Below are 22,429 nucleotides of genomic sequence, written 5' to 3'. Positions count from 1 at the left end.
CAATGCAACATCTCTTATATACTCACAAGCTGTGCTTCAGGACTATGCAGCATATTAAGGTAGGTAGCTGGTAGGCATGATTCCCCCAATTACTTTTCTTAAATTGTCTACTTGCAAGATAATTTCCTAAATGTAGCCTATTAATCAATCTGTCTAGCTCTAAGTACAAAGCTCTGAAGTAATCTCCTACCTCATATTCTTCATGTTCAGTATTTATATAACATTGCCATCTAGATTTGCTCCCCTCAATTAAATTCAAATGCTCGAGAGGGTGTGGAGAAAAGGGAACCCTCTTGCACTGTTGGTGGGAATGTAAATTGATACAGCCACTATGGAGAACAGTATGGAGGTTCCTTAAAAAACTAAAAATAGAATTACCATATGACCCAGCAATCCCACTACTGGGCATATACCCAGAGAAAACCATAATTCAAGAAGACACATGCACCCCAATGTTCATTGCAGCACTATTTACAATAGCCAGGTCATGGAAGCAACCTAAATGCCCATCGACAGATGAATGGATAAGGAAGATGTGGTACATACACACAATGGAATATTACTCAGCCATAAAAAGGAACGAAATTGGGTCATTTGTAGAGACGTGGATGGATCTAGAGACTGTCATACAGAGTGAAGTAAGTCAGAAGGAGAAAAACAAATATCATATATTAAAGCATATATATGGAACCTAGAAAAATGGTACAGATGAACCGGCTTGCAGGGCAGAAATAGAGACACAGATGTAGAGAACAAACATATGGACACCAAGGGGAGAAAGCTGCAGGAGGGTGGGGATGGTGGTGTGATGAATTGGGCGATTGCGATTGATATGTATACACTGATGTGTATAAAATGGATGACTAACAAGAACCTGCTGTATAAAAAAATAAAATAAAATTCAAAAATTCAAAAAAAATAAATAAATTCCTTTCTGAAAAATTATGTTTTACTTACCAAACTTTCTTCTTCATCCAATAATACTTTTCTCACCAACAAATATTAAGCATTTCTGAAAAACAACCCTACTAATTCTGATTGCATCACTTTCCTCTCTAACACATTCTAATAATTTTTCGGGAAGAACAAAGCCTTTCATTTCAGTTGAAAAACCCAAATGCCCTTCCTGATATTGTGAGTCTATTGTTGCCCCCCTGCCCATTACCATGTTACACAAATAATTCACATACCTGCCACCTTTTAAAACTCTGAAATATCCACCCTTGCAAAAAAAATCTCCCTAAAAGAATATGTTTTTAGTCTTGTACATCAATCCAGCACTTTAGCAAACTGATTCACCTAAATTTTAAAAATGTCAATTAAAGTATATGTCACTTGCCTTGTTTCTAATGTTTGCATGCCAGTGAACAATTTCTACACACTCCAGCAATGTATTGCAAACAACAGTTTCTAATGCCTACTGTGAATAACATACTTATTTGGTAGCCATTAAATTATAGAAGATAAGTAAAATTAGCATATTTTTTCATCCTGAAAAAAATATATTTGTTTTTACAGAATATTTACACTCAGTCAATCATATCCAAATTAACCAGTGGGTAGCTATTAATACTATCAATAAATTTGCAAAAAAGGATCATAGTATAGTTATATCACACAATCAATATAATATCTTCCATCAATGCTTTTCTATATACTCACAGGGTTAAAGCCAAGAATTAAGGACTACAGAGGCAAATGTATACACATTAGGTAAGAATAAGGTGATACACTGTGATTTCTCAGTACTTATATTTATATCCCTCCTTTTGCTTTCCTATGCCCGATCCTGCGAGGTGGGTGACTATGCCGTAGTACATTATTAGCATTAATTGTTATTACACAGATACAAATGAACTAGAGCCTAATTACATACATCACAAACATTTAAAAATTGTAAGTCTCAAATATGTGGCTAAAAACTAATGAAAACATTTAATAACATAAGCCATATGACATATATAGATTAATAATACAACCTACCCATCAAATCCCTGTAGTTCACATTCTTTTAGCAGTGACACAGCATGCCCTTCATATTCTGTTACTATATGAAAAAAAAACCAAAAAAACACAGAAAAAGATGAAAGTTTTAAACAAATGAGCTACACTTTTTAACTTGGTTTGGCAAAATAATATGCTAAACATATGGTCAGGTCGTAAAACAACATTTATTCTTGAATATTTATATTTTAATCATGGGAAAGAGGATTAAGTGTCACTTGCCTGTTGTGTTTTACAGCTTTATGTAAAAGAGGGTCATATATTTGTTCCAACTACATAAGTCATTTGGGGATATCCCATTAGATAATTTATCTTGGTGCCTGTCTGTTTAGTGTTCCCTAAATAAGACACATTTCCTTTAAATCAGAAGCCTAGGAGCAGCAGTATTTTGAAAATAAGGCATATTAGCTGGCACCAAATAGTCAATGTTAAATCACTTTGGCAACCTTACATGAATAAATTAGTTGAAAGGTTAGTGTAAGATTTACATACTAGAAGAATGTGTGTCTGGAACTGCTAGACTAAAAAGAGGAGGAGTTGGATGTGAAAATGTGAAGCAAAGCCAACACCAAGGATAACAGACCCAACGCCAAGGAGGGTGGCACACAGGCCCACCAGAGCCCAGATTCTCTGAGGAAATGAATCTGTCACTCCCTATTGCTGCCTCTACAGTCATGATGCCCTCTGCAGTGTCGCAAACGCCAGAGAAGACAGGATAAACTGGCACACTGCAGATGGCACCAAGCATCCCAACCACATTTAGCATTTTCTAGGGCAGCTTTGCCAGAAGAGACAGCCCAGCTGTACCCACCCATCAAAGATTTCTGCTGACTGACATGACACTGCAGATGGATGTTTTTGTGTAAGAATGTGCATCATTATATGCAAGATTACATTAATCTTTCATGCCTGTCTGTCCCTGGTGCCAGCATGGTTCAAGCTTTCCCTACAATGTTTTTAGATATTGTTAAAAATTATCAGTCTTGGTGTCTAAAAGAATCATTCTGTATCCAGCAGCCTTACATTGTAATTCTCCCACAGCTTATTCAAATGCTGTTAACATTCACATAAATAAAACCTCTCTCTATTAAATTCTATTCAGAAGAAAGCTACAAGAAAATGAAATATAAAATATTAATATTAATAAATTTAGGTTATCATAAATGATTGTGTGCTAATCATTCATCTATAACTTCAGCAAGTAGTTGCAACATTAAAAAGCAAAATAATAAAATGTCTTACAAACACACATTAAAAATAATTAAGGATATTAGGAAGAAATATTTATGCTGAGAATCAGTTTATCAAGTCTCGCTTTTATTCCAAAGCTTACTTTCGTAAAGCTTTTCGAATCCAAAACAAAATTAGCCTTACAATTATCTTGTAGCTGAATGCTATTTTTACTTAGGAGAAATTCTGAAACAATAGTCTATTTCTTCCTTTCATCTTGCAGGTGAAATGTGACTATACACTGATGCAAATTATCCAAGAACAGTAATTTTTTTAAGTGACATTGAAAAAGTTAAATAAGATGACTGATCCGGAAAAACAGACGGAAAAGATGACTGAAACCTGACCACAATATAGTAGGACAATGAACAAAGTTTATCAAGTCTTTGGCCTCAGGGAGGTTACATTCTGGAGACAGAGGATATGCACTAATTTTTTTCAATGAATGTGCAATATAAAGTAGTATTAAGTGATTATAAAGAAAAATAATATAGGGGAAAGATAGAGAGTAATCTGAACTACTACTTGGAAGGAGTAGAAGAAATCAAAATATGTGTTTAGACAGTGTATTATGGGCTCTGGAAGCAGAAAGAACCAGATTCAGATCACTCCACTTCACATAGACATCAACAGTGGGCTACTGGGCAGCTGCCGTTTCAAAAGAAAGTTACTAGCCTCTTCTTTCAACTACTTTCCTTTGCCAATGAGACTGACTCCCCTCTAACATAGGAAATTTGGAGTTTTCATCATTTACAACTCTTTGAACACACAGTTCTCACTGCTGGGATCCCCCATGCACCCCAACCTTCAGTTTAAATATTACTACCTTCCTCCAATATTGTCTTTTTGAGGAAATGTCTTGAGGTTGATACTGAATGTGAGGAAACAGGCTGAAGTCAAATCAGATGAGTTCTGATTTGAACATAAGGAAACATTTCTTGGTCTGGTGATAAAATTCTATAATGGGATAAGGTACTGAGATGTCATTTTCTTTCCTGTCCCTTAGGTACTTCAAACTTCGTAAGTTCAAAATAGAATCCATCATTTCCACCTTCAAATATACTGCCTTTCAGTTACACTGTTCTTTTTTGTGTTCCATCATCCACTCCCCACTACCCAAGATAAGAAAATGTCTTCTTTCTAGAGTATTCCTTTCTTTTACTCTCCAAAACCCCTCCATGCCCAAAGCCAGTGGTTTCTGTCTTTTAGTTTATGCGACTGCATGCAACATTCCTCAAGCCAATGCCCTAGACCTAGTCACCACCATCTTTAATATGCAAACTACATCAGCCTCTCCTCCAGTCTCCCTCTAACATTTATCCCACTCTAGCCAGAATGACCCTCCTCAAGCACATGTTTAACCACATCTCTTCCCTACATAAACACCACTGATGACTATTCATCGTCCCCAGGGATAAAGTTCCAACTCCCTAACTGAGATCCTATTATTAGAAATGGGATTGGTCATATATATATACATAATTATCCTAGGGATAATAAAAAGAACTTTTCACCCATAATTCTCTCCCTCTCTAGCTGGATCTGATTCATGGAACATTTACGATCCAGATTTTTATTAAAATGTAGGTAAAACTGGAAGTGAGTAATGCCTCCGCGTACTAGCATCTTTTGTAACAGTTTTATCAGATTACCTAGCTTTCTGCTCTGTGAGATCAGGAACAATTAGAGGCATCTCCATGGAAGGGAGGGCTTCAAGTAGAGACATAAAGAGCCAAAGAGAAAGAATTCAAAGAGAAGACTTGGTAAAAGTGTCAAAAGTTAAACACATGGTTCTAGAAGGAGGAAAAAATGTGAAAATAAACCCCACTCTTCTGAAAACTCTGCCCAGGGTCAGAAAGGAGGTAAAATTAGCAGGTGACTAGGCACTCCCATGGGCCCTGAGCTGGCAGAGATCAAGGCTACATTCAGAGAAGTGTCTTTGACCACGATAATGATAATCAGCATGATAAGGTCTAGCAGCTTTGTTACTAACAAGATTGACTGAAGGAGGTGGCATTGCCTGTCTTGAAAAAGAGAGATCACGGGCAGACATGAAATCTGTTTTCAAATACCTCAAAGCTCATGGAAAACGTATTTCATTTATTTTGTATCACTACTAAAGATAACATCAACACTGAAAGTCACAAGGTGGCAAACGTCAGCTCACAAGTTCTCCTTGCAGTTTATGCCTTGCACAAAGGCATTTGGCAAAGGGTCAGGTAGGTTTGCAATCCAGCCAGTACTCCTATTCAGCATGCAAGGTGACCTTGGGCTACATCAGCCCAGAAGAAAGACCACCTTTTTGTAAGTTAGCACAAAGGAGGTGCTCTTTTCTAATATGACCCTGAACTCCAGTTGAGAATATCCATCAGTATCGTCCAGTAACAGCACACACTGACTCCATCACAGGGCGCCCAGGCCGAGGCTGGGTGTTCTTCCACCAAGAGTGCCACGTGACTACACTCCACTGTACGAGGGAAAATGAACTAGATGGCCTCCAAAGTTCTTTCCAGTTTAATTTCTCTGCTGCCTTGACTTTTTCACTTCATCGTTCTATGAATTATCGTATGAATCTATGATGTCCAAAATTCCTCTCACACCTTTAATAGCGTAATTCCAAAAGTCTGCTCTGAGAGGAAGAGAAAGAAATGGTATCATATGCCATTTGATTCACATATCAAGTTATTAGGAATAAATAACTCTCTTTTTTTTTAGGTTCTTCTGACACCCTGCCCCCCCCCAACCTCTGGAAATCTGTTCTCTGTATCTACATGTTCTGGTTTCTTTGGGGGAATTTTAAAAAAATATTCCACATATAAGTGAGATCATATGACATTTGTCTTTCTCTGACTCATTTCACATAGCATAATGCCCTCAAGGTCCATTTATGTTGTCCCAAATGGCAGGATTTCCTTCCTTTTTATGGCTGAAGAGTATTCTGTGGTATGGCATGCAAATATATATATATATATATATATATATATATATATATATACACACACACACACACACACACACACACACACACCACATCTTCTGTATCCATTCATCAACTGATGGACACTTAGGTTGATTCCATGTCTTGACTGTTGTAAATAATGCTGCAATCAATATGGGGCACAGATATCTGTTTTGAGTTAGTGTTTTTGTTTCCTCTGGATAAATACCTAGAAGTGTGGAATTGCTGGATCATATGGTAGTTCTATTTTTAATTTTTTGAGGGGCCTCCATAGTGGCTGCACCAATTTACATTCCCACCAACAATGCACGAGTGTTCCCTTTTCTCCACATCCTCACACTTGTTATGTCTGGCCTTTTTGAAAATACCCATTCTGACAGGTGTGAGGTGATACCTCATTGTGATTTGATTTGCACTTCCCTGATGATTAGTAATGCTGAGCACCTTTTTATGTACCAGTTGGCTATAGGCATATCTTATTTGGAAAAATGTCTACTCAGATTATCTGTGCACTTTTTAACCAGATTCTTTTGTGGGGGGTTTTGCTATTCATTTTTTTTTAATGTATAGAAAAATTCTTTATAATGTATTCATCTAGCTATAATTTTTACATCATGCCTCATTTATACAGCACTATCTCTTAATGAATTCATCATCATACAGAATTTATTACATAATTCATATTCCATTTGGACTTGGCGGTGCACAGAAGATATGTTAAAACAATGGTCATACTGGACATGCAGAAAATATGTACTCTTTCTGCTTTACTCTTTCATAGAAAATACTTTTTCAAAGTTTCAGTTGAATCTTACTGTTACATAATTCATGAAACTGAAATCAACTGCATTATGACCATGTTTCTATAGTACTTTATAGTACACAAGGTAGTTTTAAATATACTACCTTATTCAAACTATAAAACTATACTGTGAGATAAGCAGGAAGATTCTAAAACTTTTCAGATACACACATGTTTATTCAGTCCTTCACATAAAACAGAAGACATTTTTAACATAAATATTTAGCCAATATACATATCAAAATGGTTTTATAAGCAAAAGATGCAATTTCATAATTTTGTCTGTAGGAGGAGTGTTAGGCAGCTAATAATTAGCCATGCTGCACAAATATATAAATTCTATATTTGCATTTATGTAATATTCTAATTTTATCTTAAACTAAATATAATAAGCAAAAACATCTAAAATTCAGGGGGAAAAAAGTCCTAGAACATAACATTTTTCTCTCCAATATACTTGTTTTAAGAAGGAAAGCACATTCCTATCATTTCCTCTACCTTAGTTCAGGCCTCATAGGCTGGTTTCCTTTCCTCCAGTCTCTCCCTCTTCTCTTCCAATATTTATTCTGATGACATAATCATCTTTGTTAAACTAGATTACAACACTATGATAAAAAATGTACACCACCTCCGAATCAATGCATGATGAGTAAACTCCTGAGCGTAGCATAAAGATTCATCCTTAATCTGGACTCAGACTTCCTCCTGTGCACTTTGTTGGGAGCCTTCCCAACTTCAGTTCAGGTGTCCTCAGCCTTTAGGAGAAGGGGGTCCCACCCTCATCCCATGGGAAGGGTCTTGATGCTTAAGAGAGTAAGTGCTCCAGGTGGGGTATATGTACTACATTAGGATAGTCAAATTGATAGGAAAAAAATTTTAATCCTTGTTCAGGATTAAAACATGTTGAATCTCTTGCATATACACACCTCTCCCCATCTCACTAGATTTGAATAAAGAAGAATTGAATTCACTGGCACCATTTTACGATGATGGAAAGGACCATATTTAAGATAAAGCCAACGTTATGAAAGAACTACCAAAACACTATGGGTACAGCGCACACAGCCACACCCACTTGTATGTGCTGCTAGCGTGCCTGCCTTCTCTCACTTTTCTTTTCTGCTCTCTATATATAGTAAATATGTATATTTACTATAACAGTAAACCATTATTTGCCTTCTCTGACTTTCTAAAACTGTCCAGTTCAAATTCTTTTCTTGGGTCTTCTGATCAAAATAAATAAGACCCCTGAGACACCATAATTCCTTTATGTGTATCCCAATTATATCTACTTTAAATATCTATTCTAATCCCTAATAAATTAACGGTCACTCAAGAGCAGGTAGTAGAACTTATCCATCTTGCATTGTGCATAGTGTTGAACACAAAGCATTCAACAAGAGATTCTTGAACTGAATGATATGTAATAATATCCACGTAAAACTGTTTTGGATACTAAATCAATGAAACAACAATTAAATGTTATTGGGTTCACCAATAAGTTTATTCAGCTTTTAATTGGCTCATCCTAATATGAATTTCAAACTTTCCCTTCTTCCAATCCTTGAAAATCTTCAGGGAAAGCAACAATAGATCTGAATCGTTTCTTTTTCTTATAAATCACCTCCAAGTAAGACAAAAGCCACAAAGATGAAAGATTAACTCCTTCACTACAATTTTATTTTAATTCAGAAACTCCTCTTGAGTTTTTCATGGTAGTTTCTCTCCAACCTTCATTGTAGTAGATGCCTTTTGGGGTGGATGACCTTCTCACAAAGATTATTGTTGCTGCTTTTTTTTAAAGGAATTTCCTTCTACCCCATCCATCAAGTCATGAGATGTAGGTTTATAAACCTTATTTACATTGTGAGACCCATCTCCCCTGGTGACAGCTGAGCAAAGCCAGGTCACTCTGAATCCCTTCCCTAGGAACTTATAATTGGGACTAGGAGATTCCAAGTACATTCGGGCCTTGTATCCTGAGTAGGCTTATTATGAATATTCTTCATCAATTAAAATTTACTACAAATTTACACTGTGTGTTAATGAAGCTACACAGAAATAAAACCAGAAGAACTGAGGGTGTGATTCACTATAACATCAACCCTCCTCACCCCGCCCCGTGGGAAAAATAAGAGTCTCAAGGAAACAAAGGAATCTGGTCACCAAATTTTAAAAGCTGAAAAGAATTTTACTAATCTTCTTTATATGAACTTTAGCATTAGCAAATTTCTGTCTTCCTGGGCACAAACCTAAGCACCCTTCTTATTTTAGACAATGAATTTAAGCTTCTGGCTTCTCTAAATTCATCTAAAATCAGCAGTTAAGTGCTTAGTTTTGACCTAACCAGCAGGGGTCAGAGTCAGAACAAAAACTACCTAATGAAGGATTCCATGGAAAGACATCAAACATTTAAGTGAACAAAAATCAATTGCTGCTGAACTGCAGAGATAATGTTTAAATAGCCAACATCTCAATGAAGGTATCAAAACGTGTGCAGCCCCCTTAAAAATGATACCTAATAATTTTTAAAGTCTGAAAAAAGGTTTAAAGAGAAAATACTGATATTCTAGTAAAAATAACACAATTAAAAGAAAACAAAATAACTGAATTATAATCCTGGAGCTGGCTGCAGTAAGTTATCGAAGCACATAAACAAGCTTTAGGTATTACAAGTAGCTTCCTAAATTTGACTCAAGAACAAACTCAAGGTTATTTTGCTTCCTCAAGTATGATTTTTTTAGAGGTGAAATTATATTCTGAAAATACTTACCTGTTACATCCGTCTTTATTCCCGCAATCTTCAACAATGGTTCAACCTTCTCATAATAGACCTGAGTAGCTTCTTTTTTGTGGCTTTGGGGGTTAAGGACTATTTTTAATGACTTCGGTCTGTCTGAAAAACCTAAGAGGAAAATATAAAGACAAAAATTATAGTCTCTGTCAGCATTTATTTTTTCTTTCCCTTTAAAACCATACACTAAGGCCAGTTAGAATGTTATACACCTATTTAATTAGTATTTGCTATTTTTATTTGAAATTCTTCCAAGAGTTTTCCTGAATATGGCATTATTTTAAAACATTTCACAGTTCCTAGCAGTGAAATAAGAATATCCCTCTTAAAGTAAGTCATGAGTTATAACAAAGCATTTAATTTATGAAGGAAGGTGTGAATGAAAGCGACTTCATGAATATTAGGCAATGATTAAGTATACCTACCAAATCACCGATAATATATCCAATGTTCCTTTAGCATTTGTTTCTGGGGAAGAAAGCAATGGACTATAACAGATTAAAAAGTCCAGTTCCTCTCCTTGGATAAATATGCTCATTATTGGAATTGGGCATTCCAGTAACCCCAGGGCTACCCAGGGCTGACCTGCTGATGAGCCCAGAGTGGAGTGGAGGATGCAAGGCCAGGTCAGGGCCAGCACCCAGAGCAATGCACGCTGGAAGCTAAAAAGAGGATTTAGGTCGGAGTTCAAGCCTGAAAAGGGGCCAAGGGAGAAAGAACTCTTCCCTGGGGAATTGGGAAAGCAACGCCTCTCAGCGGGGATTCGGGAATATAGTGCTGTCTCACAGTTGGGGCTGAGATTTGATACTACAATTTTCTGGGCTTGCAAGATGCTTATCACTTAGAGCCCAGTTGGAGCAGGTGCAAAGCAAATTTTCCGTTGTTAGGAAGGGGCAGGAGGGGACAGAGGAGCCAGAAGAAAGCTGACGACTATTTCTTTCATGGTAAGCTCTTCTCACAGGGCCATGCTTCAAGGTTAGAAAAGCAGTTACTAGCATCCGTTTTTAATGAAACCGTTACTAAAGCCAAAAGAAAAATGTCCATTACACCCACGTCAGTTTTTGTGCCTCAAGTAGAGACAATATTTTATTTCTTACCATATTTGAAATAATAAAAAATTTTCAACAACACATATTGTTTGAATTCAAGGAGTGTCTTGGCTGAGGACCAGACAGGACGATGCTGAACTCCTTACCGCTTCTGTACTTGGCCCTGGGATCCCATTTTGGTGAGAGACTTCTGCCAGTCTCCTAATCACCCAGTCTTGAAACCTCAAAGCCATACTCAATTCCTTTTTTTTCTTTCAATTCCAACATTCAAATGAGTGCCCAGATTCGTGAGGTGATAACTATTTGCTTCCACGTCTCTGCCCTTCCTGGCTGTCTCACTCTGGCTCGGCGTTCTCCAGGACCACTCACGGGTACCTTGCAGCCCCCCTTCCACCATATCCTCAGACATCACAGCTCCCAGCAGCCCTGCACTGGTCCAAAGCACCGGGGCTCATCACTGCCCGTGGCGCAAGTCCAACCCCTGAAAATGACATGCAGAGCCTCCCCCAACCAACTCCAATCTATCCTCTCTCCTCCCTCTCACACATATTCAAGAAATACTTATTGAGCATTTGCACTGAGTACTGGGAAGAGGTGGAAAGTGATTAACATGTGTTCATGCTTTACAGGGGGAAGACGTATCCACAAATAGAACCAGTACAAGACAGAACAGATTTGTTAACACGAAGGCACACAGTGACCTGGGAGTGGATGAGGGGAGGATGGTTAACTCTTATTAGGGATCCGGAAAAGGCTTCCCAGAGAAGGGAGCATGTGAGCGGGGCTTTGGGCTCAGGCTGTTTTCACTACTTGCAATTCCCTCCTGCCTCACACTTCATCTTCCCCTTAGTGAAACAGCAGGGGTAGGGTCAGGGAGGAAACACCAAGCAGTGAGACCAGCACAGAAGATGCTCGAAGCAAACTCAGTGCAGAGGGTTTTCTGTTCCATTTCCACTTCCCCTTCACGACCCAGATCCACTGTATCACTTGCCGATTACCAGCTGCTAGGTCTTCCTCTGTTCAGACAGTTCACCGTTTCCACTCTGCCTCATCTCCAATCCTGTAAAAATCTGACCACTTTTTCAAAGCTCACCTCAAATACCACTTCCTCACTGATCACTTCCTGAGCACCAGCAGAATTCACCTCTCTGGCTTCTTGCTCCTATGTTACTCTCTGTACCTCTATTATCTATTTTTTATATCATTTATACAGAAAACTCTGATAAAGGACTCAGTGTCTCAGGACTCCCACTGGCCAAACCTGGGACAACACAAAATGGAATAAAGACAGTAACATATCATACACACTACAGTGACTTTTTAAAAAACCCAACTCCGGGAGTCAAACCGACACTAAATACACATAGAAATAAAGGAGGAAAAGGAAAAACGTCATCTTAGAGTAACAATTAATAAATACGGGAAAATTACAGAGTTAGAAAATCACTATTTTCAACCATCATAATAATGATGGATTTAGGCAAGAATCAGCAATGGATGCTAAAACCATCGGTGACAGTCAGTGGGGGAACAAAATATTTCCTTATTCTTAAACTCTGTCCTTCCCTATTACTCTATTTACAGAAAGTAAAAAAGGAATATTTACAGTAGGGAAGTCAGGCAGACACGTCCTCAGTCAAGTGGTCAAAGTTAACAACACTCTGAGTGATACAAACCGACACATGTGCCTCATGTACAAGATACACAGCACTAAGGACACACAACTTCTGTGGGATTCCTGCCCCAAGTGCATACATAATGTGGACCTAACAGGATGAAACACTCAGACAAACCCAAGTTGAGGGGCATTCTCAAAATCCCTGCCTTAAACTTTTCAAAAATGTCAAGGCCATGAAAGACAAGGAAAAGCTGAGGAACTATTCCAGATTAAAGGAGACTAAAGAGTAACAACTAAATGTAGTATGTGACTCTGGATCAGTTCCAAACAAAACAAAACTGCCACGAAGGACAGTGTTAGTGTCCTTTAACCAGGAAGGACGAAGCAGATTAATCTAGGGCTCACTTTTATTAAAACACGAAAAGGACCAGAAACTTGTTCTAAACCCCAGAGTCCAGACAAAAGATCCGTTTAAGTTTCCCTTCCCTGGTAAGTTTGTTGGAATACCCTCATTTCTCCAGCTGGGACAGACCCAGTAAGGAAGGTGTCTAGCCACCAAATTGCAGTCCCCCAATGCTGTCATACAAACCAACTTTTATTTCCCCCTTTTCCTGTATCATGACTGTGGAGGAACAGACGTTTGTGGAAATAAGAAACAGTCATTTGGGGTTTGTGTGGATAAGCACATTGCAGTCGAAGGCTTGTAGACCTTAAACATATGTATAAAAGTGCACACTATACGTCCCACCCAATCTTTGTGACACAATCTTCTTAAAATGGCAGGAAAGGGGCTAAAATTATTTTTAAAGACTTTCTAAAAGGACTTAAGCAAAATAATTTTATTTTTAAGCCTCAGTTAACAACAGCAGCAATGAAAACTAAATTAATCAGAAAGTCCCATTCCTTAGACATTCTGGTCAATCAAGGGGTTTTTAAATACAAGTCAACAAAGCCAATTTTTTTTTTCTTTACCAGAGCACGTATTCATTTCCTCATTTCTCTTTTTCTTTTAGATGCATCTAATGTGATGACTATGAAGATAGAGTCTAAGTATATATGAATTAGGTAGCAATTTGAAATCAATTTAGAGATCAGGATAGAGATCTCTACTGAATAAAGTAGGATTTTTTAAATGTTCTTAATTAAGTGGAATAAAGAGACATAATTAACAAATCTCCATTCTTCTCTCCTTCCATGCTCCCTCCTCAAACCTCCTCCTATTCCATTCAGTTTCTTGAACTCCTATGTTCCCTCCACCACAGGGTCCTTGCACCTGCTCTCCCCACTAGCTGCCCACCTACACCAGCTGCCACCATAGCCACTTTGCCCAATTAACCCCTTCTTCTCTTTGTCTTGATCTTACCTCAGTCATTGTTTCTAGGGAAAGCCTACCATGGCTTCCTTGGCTTTGTGACTTCAGCTAGGTCATTTCCCCCTTATCATTTGTTCTCACAAGTCCATACACTTCCCAATCTTGATTCTTACACTGCTGTTATTTTATATCTATTTATTAATTATTCTTCCATATTAGACTGGAAACTCTCTGGGTTTTTCTCCACATTCTATTTCCTTAGTGCAGGGCACATAATAGATGATCAAATACTTGATGAGTGAATAAAAGGGCAGTGTTAGCTTTGGGTCATCTAGATAACAATAACATCCATTCATTTATTCACAAATAACTACATGCCTGTTATTTGCCAGGCAGGGCTCTAGAAGCTGAGGTTCTATCAGTGAACAAGAAAAGCCTCTGTCCTCATGAAGCTTCCATTCCAATGGTAGGAGATAGAAATAAACAAGAGAATTCAGAGCATGCTAAGTGGTAAAAAGTTCTAATGATAAAAGTGAAGCTCAGGACCTAATGAAACTTAAAAGCTTTTTCACAGCAAAGGAAACCATAAACAAGACGAAAAGACAACCCTCAGAATGGGAGAAAATATTTGCAAATGAAGCAACTGACAAAGGATTAATCTCCAAAATTTACAAGTAGCTCATGCAGCTCAATATCAAAAAAAACAAACAACCCAATCCAAAAATGGGCAGAAGACCTAAACAGACATTTCTCCAAAGAAGATATACAGATTGCCAACAAACACATGAAAGAATGCTCAACATCATTAATCATTAGAGAAATGAAAAACAAAACTACAATGAGATATCATCTCACACCAGTCAGAATGGCCATCATCAAAAAATCTACAAACAATAAATGCTGGAGAGGGTGTGGAGAAAAGGGAACCCTCTTGCACTGTTGGTGGGAATGTCAATTGATACAGCCACTATGGAGAACAGTATGGAGGTTCCTTAAGAAACTAAAAATAGAACTACCATACGACCCAGCAATCCCACTACTGGGCATATACCCTGAGAAAACCATAATTCAAAAAGAGTCATGTACCACAATGTTCATTGCAGCTCTATTTACAATAGCCAGGACATGGAAGCAACCTAAGTGTCCATCGACAGATGAATGGATAAAGAAGATGTGCCACATATATACAATGGAACATTACTCAGCCATAAAAAGAAACGAAATTGAGTTATTTGTAGTGAGGTGGATGGACCTAGAGTCTGTCACACAGAGTGAAGTAAGTCAGAAAGGGAAAAACAAATACCGTATGCTAACACATATATATGGAATCTAAGGAAAAAAAAAGTCATGAAGAACCTAGGGGCAGGACAGGAATAAAGATGCAGACCTACTAGAGAATGGACTTGAGGACACGGGGAGGGGGAAGGGTAAGCTGGGACAAAGTGAGAGAGTGGCATGGACATATATACACTATCAAATGTAAAACAGATAGCTAGTGGGAAGCAGCCGCATAGCACAGGGAGATCAGCTCGCTGCTTTGTGACCACCTAGAGGGGTGGGATAGGGAGCGTGGGAGGGAGGGAGACGCAAGAGATATGGGGATATATGTACAGCTGATTCACTTTGTTATAAAGCAGAAACTAAACACCATATAGTTTATGGTGTATACAAAGCGATTATACTCCAATAAAGATGTTAAAAAAAAAGTGAAGCTCAGTTGTGGGAGAGAAGGAGGGCAAAGGTAGAAGAAATGACTTGCTGGCCAGGGAAGGTCAGATCACCCAGAGCTTTATAGGCATTTACAAGGATTTTAGCTTGGGTTCTGAGTGAGAGAAGAAGCATGGAGAATTTTGAGTAGTGTTTACAGCAACGTAGGCTTAGGTGTTAAAAGGATCACTTCAGCTGCCATATGGAAAGTAGACACAGTTAGAGTAAGGACTAACAAAGTAAAGAACACTGGCAATATTCTAACACTGTGTGCTTAGACACAGTGGTTGAAGTGGACATGATAAGAAAAGTCAGATTCTAGATATACCTCCTCATTGAAGTATAATTGACATACACATTATACTAGTTTTGGGTGTACAATATAATGATTCAACATTTGTATCCATTGGGAAATAATCACCACAATAATTCTAGTTACCATCTGTCACCACAGAGTTACAAAAAAATTTTTTTCTTGTGATGAGAACTTCTAAGATTTACTTTCTTAGCAACTTTTGAATGTAGTTTGAACATATTTAGATATATTTTGAAGGGAGAATGGACGAGATTTGTTTCCTATTTTGATGTGGTATATGAAAGAGAACAAAGAGTAGTCACATGTGTGGCTGAGAAAGGGGAAAGTAAGGACATAAGAGGGCTAAGGACTAGTGAAAAGTGGCAAAAACAGTAAATTGTGGTCTCAGCGGGGCTGAAGGATTTTAGGGGTTGGGAGAGTTGATCTGGTGAGCTAGGAAGACAGAAGGCAGTAGCCACATGGAGGGTAGGATGATTAAAATTGAGACAGAGAGTTATTGCTAATGACAATAACAAGATCTGATGAACTTCCACATTCAACAGAATCACAAAAAGGAGCTTCTTAAAACAGAGATTTCTGGGTCCCAGCCCCAGAGTTCTGGACTCAGTAGTCTCGGGTGGGGTCTGAGAATTTATATTTATAACTAGTTCCCAGGTGACGCTGATGATGTTGGTCCAGGGGGCCACACTTTGAGAACTACTGTACTAGAAATATGATTATGGGAGAAAATGGGGAAAGTGAAATACAGGTCAAGATCTCTGAAGGAGAAGAGGTAAAAACTGAGAGAAATGTACAAAAAACCACATAGAATTATGACAGCAGTAGTATTGGAGGGAGTGACAGTGAGGCAGGAGCTAAAGTCTTCAAGGACCGGCAGAAGGACGCAGTAGGCTGTACAGGACTGCGGGTAATGCTAGCAGGTGGTGTCTGATGGACTGAGCTTCAATGATGAGGATTTTTAAGAGAGTACGCTGAGAAAATGGTCCCCAAATATCAGTGAGATGCAAGGAAGACTTCAAGACATCAATAGCACCTCCAGCACCAGTTGTATGAAAGGCATGGCAGAGAAAACAGCTACCACTCGAGAGGACTGCAGGGGACACTATAAGCTCCTGGAAGAGCTGTGTCTCTCTGCTAAAGCAAAAGGGGGATATTTGGACAAGTGGTTGACAATATAGATTTTGCTAATGATGAATCATTCGTTCCACAGGGCAAAAATAAAATGGTGTCTGGAGTTGAGGAGAGTAGGGGATGGTGTCAGGTTAGGCGGTACACAGAGAGGGCCTTAGAGGGAAGAGAGTCTGGGTGATGAAGGGCCTCAGGCAGCAACACAGTGTGCGTAAGAGATAAAACTTGTGTGTAGCAGTTGGAATTGGAGAGTGGGGTGGTGATGAGTGAAGTCTTACCCCAAGCACAGAGAGCTCTATGGATTCTGTCTTCCCTCTGGTCAATATCCAAGTTAGGGAAGAAGCAAAGTTGCCCGGAACTACAGTTGTTCCAAAGCCCCTTTCCCCTCTGGTAACCATCCAGTGTTGGAGTCTGAACCCAGGTCTGTCTATGGCACTTGGTTACACTCTTCACCAAGTGACCACAATGCAAATGTCTCTATATTTGAGAACCATATACACAATTATTTTCTGTACAAATTAAAATACACACATTGTACAGAATTCAAAAATCTCATTATTCAGCTCATTCCCTGGTATCTAGTTCCCTTCCTGAGGGACAACCACTGGCATCATGTCAAGAATCTATTCTCTGCATATACAAAAATGTAGGTATACGTTCTGTGACTTTTTACATAGATGGTAGCATCCCAACCCACTATTCTGTGCCTTGCTTTTCCTTTTACAATATTTTGGAGATAATTCCATATCACTACATAGAGTGCAATCTTACTTTATTTAAAGCTGCCTAGTTTTCTTTGTATGGATAAACCTCAATTTAATTAACTAGTTCCCTGGGGATGGGTATTTAGGTTGTTTCCAATCTTCCTTTACTGCAAACACTGCTGCAATGAATGTCATTTTGCATCTATTTACATAAAACTGCAGGACAAACTTCTAGAAGTAGAAACACTGGGTCAAAGGGTATGTACCCTTGAGAGTGTACATTGCCAAATTACTTGCCATAGAAATTTAGTTGTGACTAAAAAAAAGAAAAGTAAATGCTAGAGTAAAAGTAATTGATCTTAATCTTGGCTCTTCCATTTGCCAACTGTGTGACTTTGGGTTATTGTTTAACTTCTATGTTCTTCAGTTTCCTCATCTGTAATATGGGGATAATAAGAGTGCCTCTCACAAATTGTGATGATTAAATAAGTAAGTGTAAAGTACTTAGAAAAGTGCATGGCACATAGTAAGTACTCAGTTTACCTATTATTTTTACTACCAATTTATAAGGGTGTTTTCTTACACCCTTGTAAACCTTGTAAATTTTCAAATTTTTTTGATCTTTGACAATCTGAGGGGTGAAAAACCTCATATCACTCTAATTTCAATTTACATTTCTCTTATTATGAGCGAGGCTGAGAAACTTTGCAAATGTTTAAGAGCTACTTTTATTTTTCCATGAACTGTCAGTTTATATCATTAGCCAATTCTTTCTTTGTACTGTGTTTGTCATGTTAATTGTAGCAGCGCTCCATACGGTATCAACCTTTTACTTGTTGTGTGAGTTGCAAATATTTTTCCCAGTGTGTCATTTAGTGCTTTTAATTTTATTTATGCTGTTTTCTCTATGTCAAACGTTTTCATTTTTATGTGCCTATGGTTGAATTTATCACTTCTTTTATGGTTTCTGGGTTTCGCGTCATATTTAAAAGCTCCCTTTGTGACAAAAAAAAAATCCCCTATATTTTTCTAGTAATTTTATGGTCTCAATTTCATATTTTATTTAATACTATCTGAAATTTATTTTGATAGATGATACAAAATTGGGAGTTTACTTTTTTCCAGGTAGCTATCTATCTGTCCCAACATAATTCATGGCATAATCAGTCTTTCTCCTACAGATTTCAAATGCCACCTTTAGATACACTAAATTTCTGGATGTGTTTGAATCTCTTCTTAAGTGTCTAGTCTGAGATCTATTGATTTATTCATATGCCAGTATCATAATGTCTTAAATATTATAGTTTCATAACATGACTTAGTAGCTGATAGAGTTCCTTACTACTTTTAAGAATTTCCATGTCTATTTTTACACATGATCTTTAAAATCAGTTTGTCTAGTGTGAAAAAATTCTCCTGGTATTTTATTCGGATTACGTTAAATATATATTATCTTAAGGGCTGTAACACTTTTATGAGATTCAGTCTTTCTTTACAGAAACATGGTATGCTTTTCCATTTTAAGTCTCCTGTGTCCCTAAGTATCATGGTAAACATTTTTCAGATAAATGCTGAATAAGTCTAGGTTTTTCACCTTTTTTTGCTGCTACTGTCAATATGTTTCTAACTCCATCTCCCAACTGACTCTTGACGCCATATATCAAAACCATTGATTTCTACACCTAGCACTTAATTTTCTCATTGTTCATCATAGATTTTCCCTTTATTCTCTTGGATTTTCCAGTCTAATAGTTATTTCATCTTCAAATAATAGTAATTTCACTTTCCTCTTTCCAACTGTCGCACAAATTCATGTTCTTCTCTAGTCTACTTGCATTGGTGGGTTTCACCAGAAGAATGTGACCAACAGTGCTGATGAAGGATACTGTTGTCGGTTCCAAAATTTAATGGGACTCCCTCACATGTTTCTCCTATTATAGGCTTTAAAATGAGATATATATTTATCATGTTGATAACACAGCCATCTATTCTTATTTTATTAAGGGTTGTTTGACACTCATAAGTAAAATCAATCTATACTTTTCCTTCTTTGGACTTCATTTTCAGATGTTGGTATTAATTTCATGCAAGCTCTAGAAATAAAATCTGGGAGTTTTCCATATTTTCCTATGCTCCAGAATAATTTAAATAGTATTGAAGTTTTCCTGTTGCTGAAAGGTATGGTGCATATCCCTGTGAAAATATCAGAGTTGGTGCTTTTTTTTAGGCGTACCAAAAAGATTTCTGCTTCTTTGGTGATAACTGGTCTTGAACATTATCTATGTCTTCTGGAGTCAGTTTGGCCATTTTTATTTTCCTAGACAATGTGTTCATTCATTTCATCCTGCTCCTAAGAGGCAGCCCAGGTTGCCTGCTGGGTTCTAGATATCATCCTCCTATTGAGTAGTAGTAGCAACACTATTTCCCACTGATGATCAGAACTGATTACCTTTGCCAGCAGAGCAACTTCATTATTATTTTTTCATTTGCTGGTTCAATGATATGGTTCAATAATGTGGCCAAGTAGTTTTCAATGTCCAATTCAATTGAACCACTGTCATGTTCCCATATGAAAGTATTCTTTTAAACTAAAAGCTCTAAATCAGCAGAGTTCAAAGTTGTAGAGGCCGGAAGCAAAAATATTATGAGTGGGTCACAAAGGGTGGAGATAAGAAATGACACTTTTACCTTAACTCATTCATTAGTCCATAGACCCATGTATTCTGTTTATGGAACTAAAGACTACTTTAATGTCACAAGATTTAGTCTCCCAGGTGGAAGACAATATTATAAAATAGGAAAAATGGTAAGACTAGTGAATCCCATACTTGTCAGCCAACTGTTTCACTATTTTTGATGTGAATGAGTCCCTTGATCAAAAGCAGTACTGTATAGGATGCAAATTCACTGAACACGGCATTTAGTAGGGCCACCAATGGTAGTGTCGTCAGAAACATGGTGGACAGGAAATGCAGATCCACGCCAGAAGTAAGCATTCATAGCAATGAGGCCAAGCCACTGACCTTTCACAAAGGACAGGATTCAATGTATCAACCTGCCACCAAGTGGTGGACTGGTTGCCCTGGGATATGGGGTGTATCCAGGGCTCAAGGCTGATCTGCTTGCAGGCAGAGTACTCAGCAATGGTGGTAGTCAAATCAGCCTTGGTGAGCAGACGTGCTTATTGCTAAATCCCTGTATTTTTCTCCTTCCTGCTTTAAGGCCACTTTGTTTATATGTTCATTGTGCAGGCCCTGGGTTTGCTCTGAAAAGATGCTGACAAACATCTATAGAATGGAGCATCTTACATACCTGGTTATTTCCTGGTTATTTCTAGAGAATAAATTTTCTTTGGTGAGCGTTTACATAAAACACAAATCTCATATTCTGTTCTTATTCTGTGAAAGTCATCCATATACTTTTGCTTTATACATCTTTGCCACCAACCCTCCAAATTTTTGCTTCCAACTATTTGGCCAAGCTCTTCATCACTGTTCATGCATTGAGATACATCAATCCCTGTGGCCATCACTCCTTAACAACTAGTATCAACTGTTTGAAGTTCTGACTACCAGAAGGATCTCCCTTCCCTACTATCTTTTAGGAACACCTTGAGCAGGGCTGTAATGCTTCAGGAGCTCACTTCTATTATACCAGGCAAAGCTGTCTCTGAACTAGGCCCCATTTAGTTTCCTTAGGCAACTGGTCAGAGAAAATGTCTCATGAGGCCATATATGTGGGGTGAGGGGGAAAAAAGCAATCAGCAACAGTTGTAGGCCACCAGCACGTTCGATGCCCTAGAACCTTCTCCTCTAGCCCTTTAATAATATTATCTGTATAAAACAGCTTTCTATTTAAGATAGCTAGAGTATTTTATGTTTTATATCAACTGAACTTTGATCAATACAAATGTTTAATAGACATCTCAAATTTAACATATTCAAAACTGAAATTCTGTTTTTCCCCACTAAACCTGGTCTGTCTACCCACCATCTTCCCCTTCTCACTAAATGACAACTTTATCCTTCCACTCACTCCAGTCAGAAACTTCACTTTACTTTGAACAACTACTTAGGCATTTATCCTGCCTTTCTAATATGCACTATACTTCTAGCTAACCAAACAGTACCAGTTACAGAAGCAACATCATTTTTTAAAAAAAGAATAGCACTCATTTAGGAAGAATGGTTGAGTTAGAAAATCTCCATGATCTACCCCTAGTTAAATAATCAGTTCAGGCAAGGATAATCAATGCATGTTAAAACCATTAGATGAAATATTTACTGAGGACTAGACATTCCCTTGGTCCCTGAGTACCACCCAACAAATTATCTGCTAGTTTCAAATAGAGACATTACAACGGAGGGATCAAGCTTTTTCACCTCCTTGATTCAGGGATCAGTCTTAGCCTTGGGGAAGTCATCTTGGCCTCATTAACAGTAGGGAAGTCAGATATTCATTATGTACCACCTGAGATGATAAAAAATGAAGTACACATACCACTTATGAAGTATCCTTGCCCAAAATTTATAACATAAATCTAATTAAGTCTTTAGATTGAAAATCCAGTTTATAGTAAATACAGAGAATAGAAGAACAAGCTAAATGATGCCCCCAAGAAGCAATCAGATAGGGGCATAGCAGTACTGCTCAAAGTCTGTGGTCTCCACAATGACACCCCAGTATCACGCAGCAGCTCATTAGAAAGGCCCACACCAGATCCATTGAATCATAATTTGTGGGAGTAAGGACCAATAATCTATATTTAAAATTTAAATGGGCTAAATGTTTCTTATGAACACTAAA

The 22,429-nt window shown here is 37.9% G+C and overlaps 1 protein-coding gene across 1 annotated transcript in view; it reads right to left on the bottom strand.

The window, feature by feature from the left end:
- The window catches only part of CERKL (ceramide kinase like), a 139,574-nt gene that overhangs the window by 24,497 nt on the left and 92,648 nt on the right, over positions 1–22,429 (bottom strand). Inside the window, exons 3-4 of the mRNA XM_068543679.1 lie at positions 9,769–9,900; positions 1,984–2,047 (exon numbers count right to left, since the gene is read on the bottom strand). Of these exons, the coding sequence (XP_068399780.1) occupies positions 1,984–2,047; positions 9,769–9,900 (196 nt within the window). The remainder of the gene's footprint in view (positions 1–1,983; positions 2,048–9,768; positions 9,901–22,429) is intronic.

This window comes from Eschrichtius robustus, chromosome 5, assembly GCF_028021215.1.
Source record: "Eschrichtius robustus isolate mEscRob2 chromosome 5, mEscRob2.pri, whole genome shotgun sequence".
NCBI lineage: Eukaryota > Metazoa > Chordata > Mammalia > Artiodactyla > Eschrichtiidae > Eschrichtius > Eschrichtius robustus.
The sequence above is the reverse complement of the archived record's forward strand: the minus strand, read 5'-3'. Positions and strand labels throughout refer to the sequence as shown.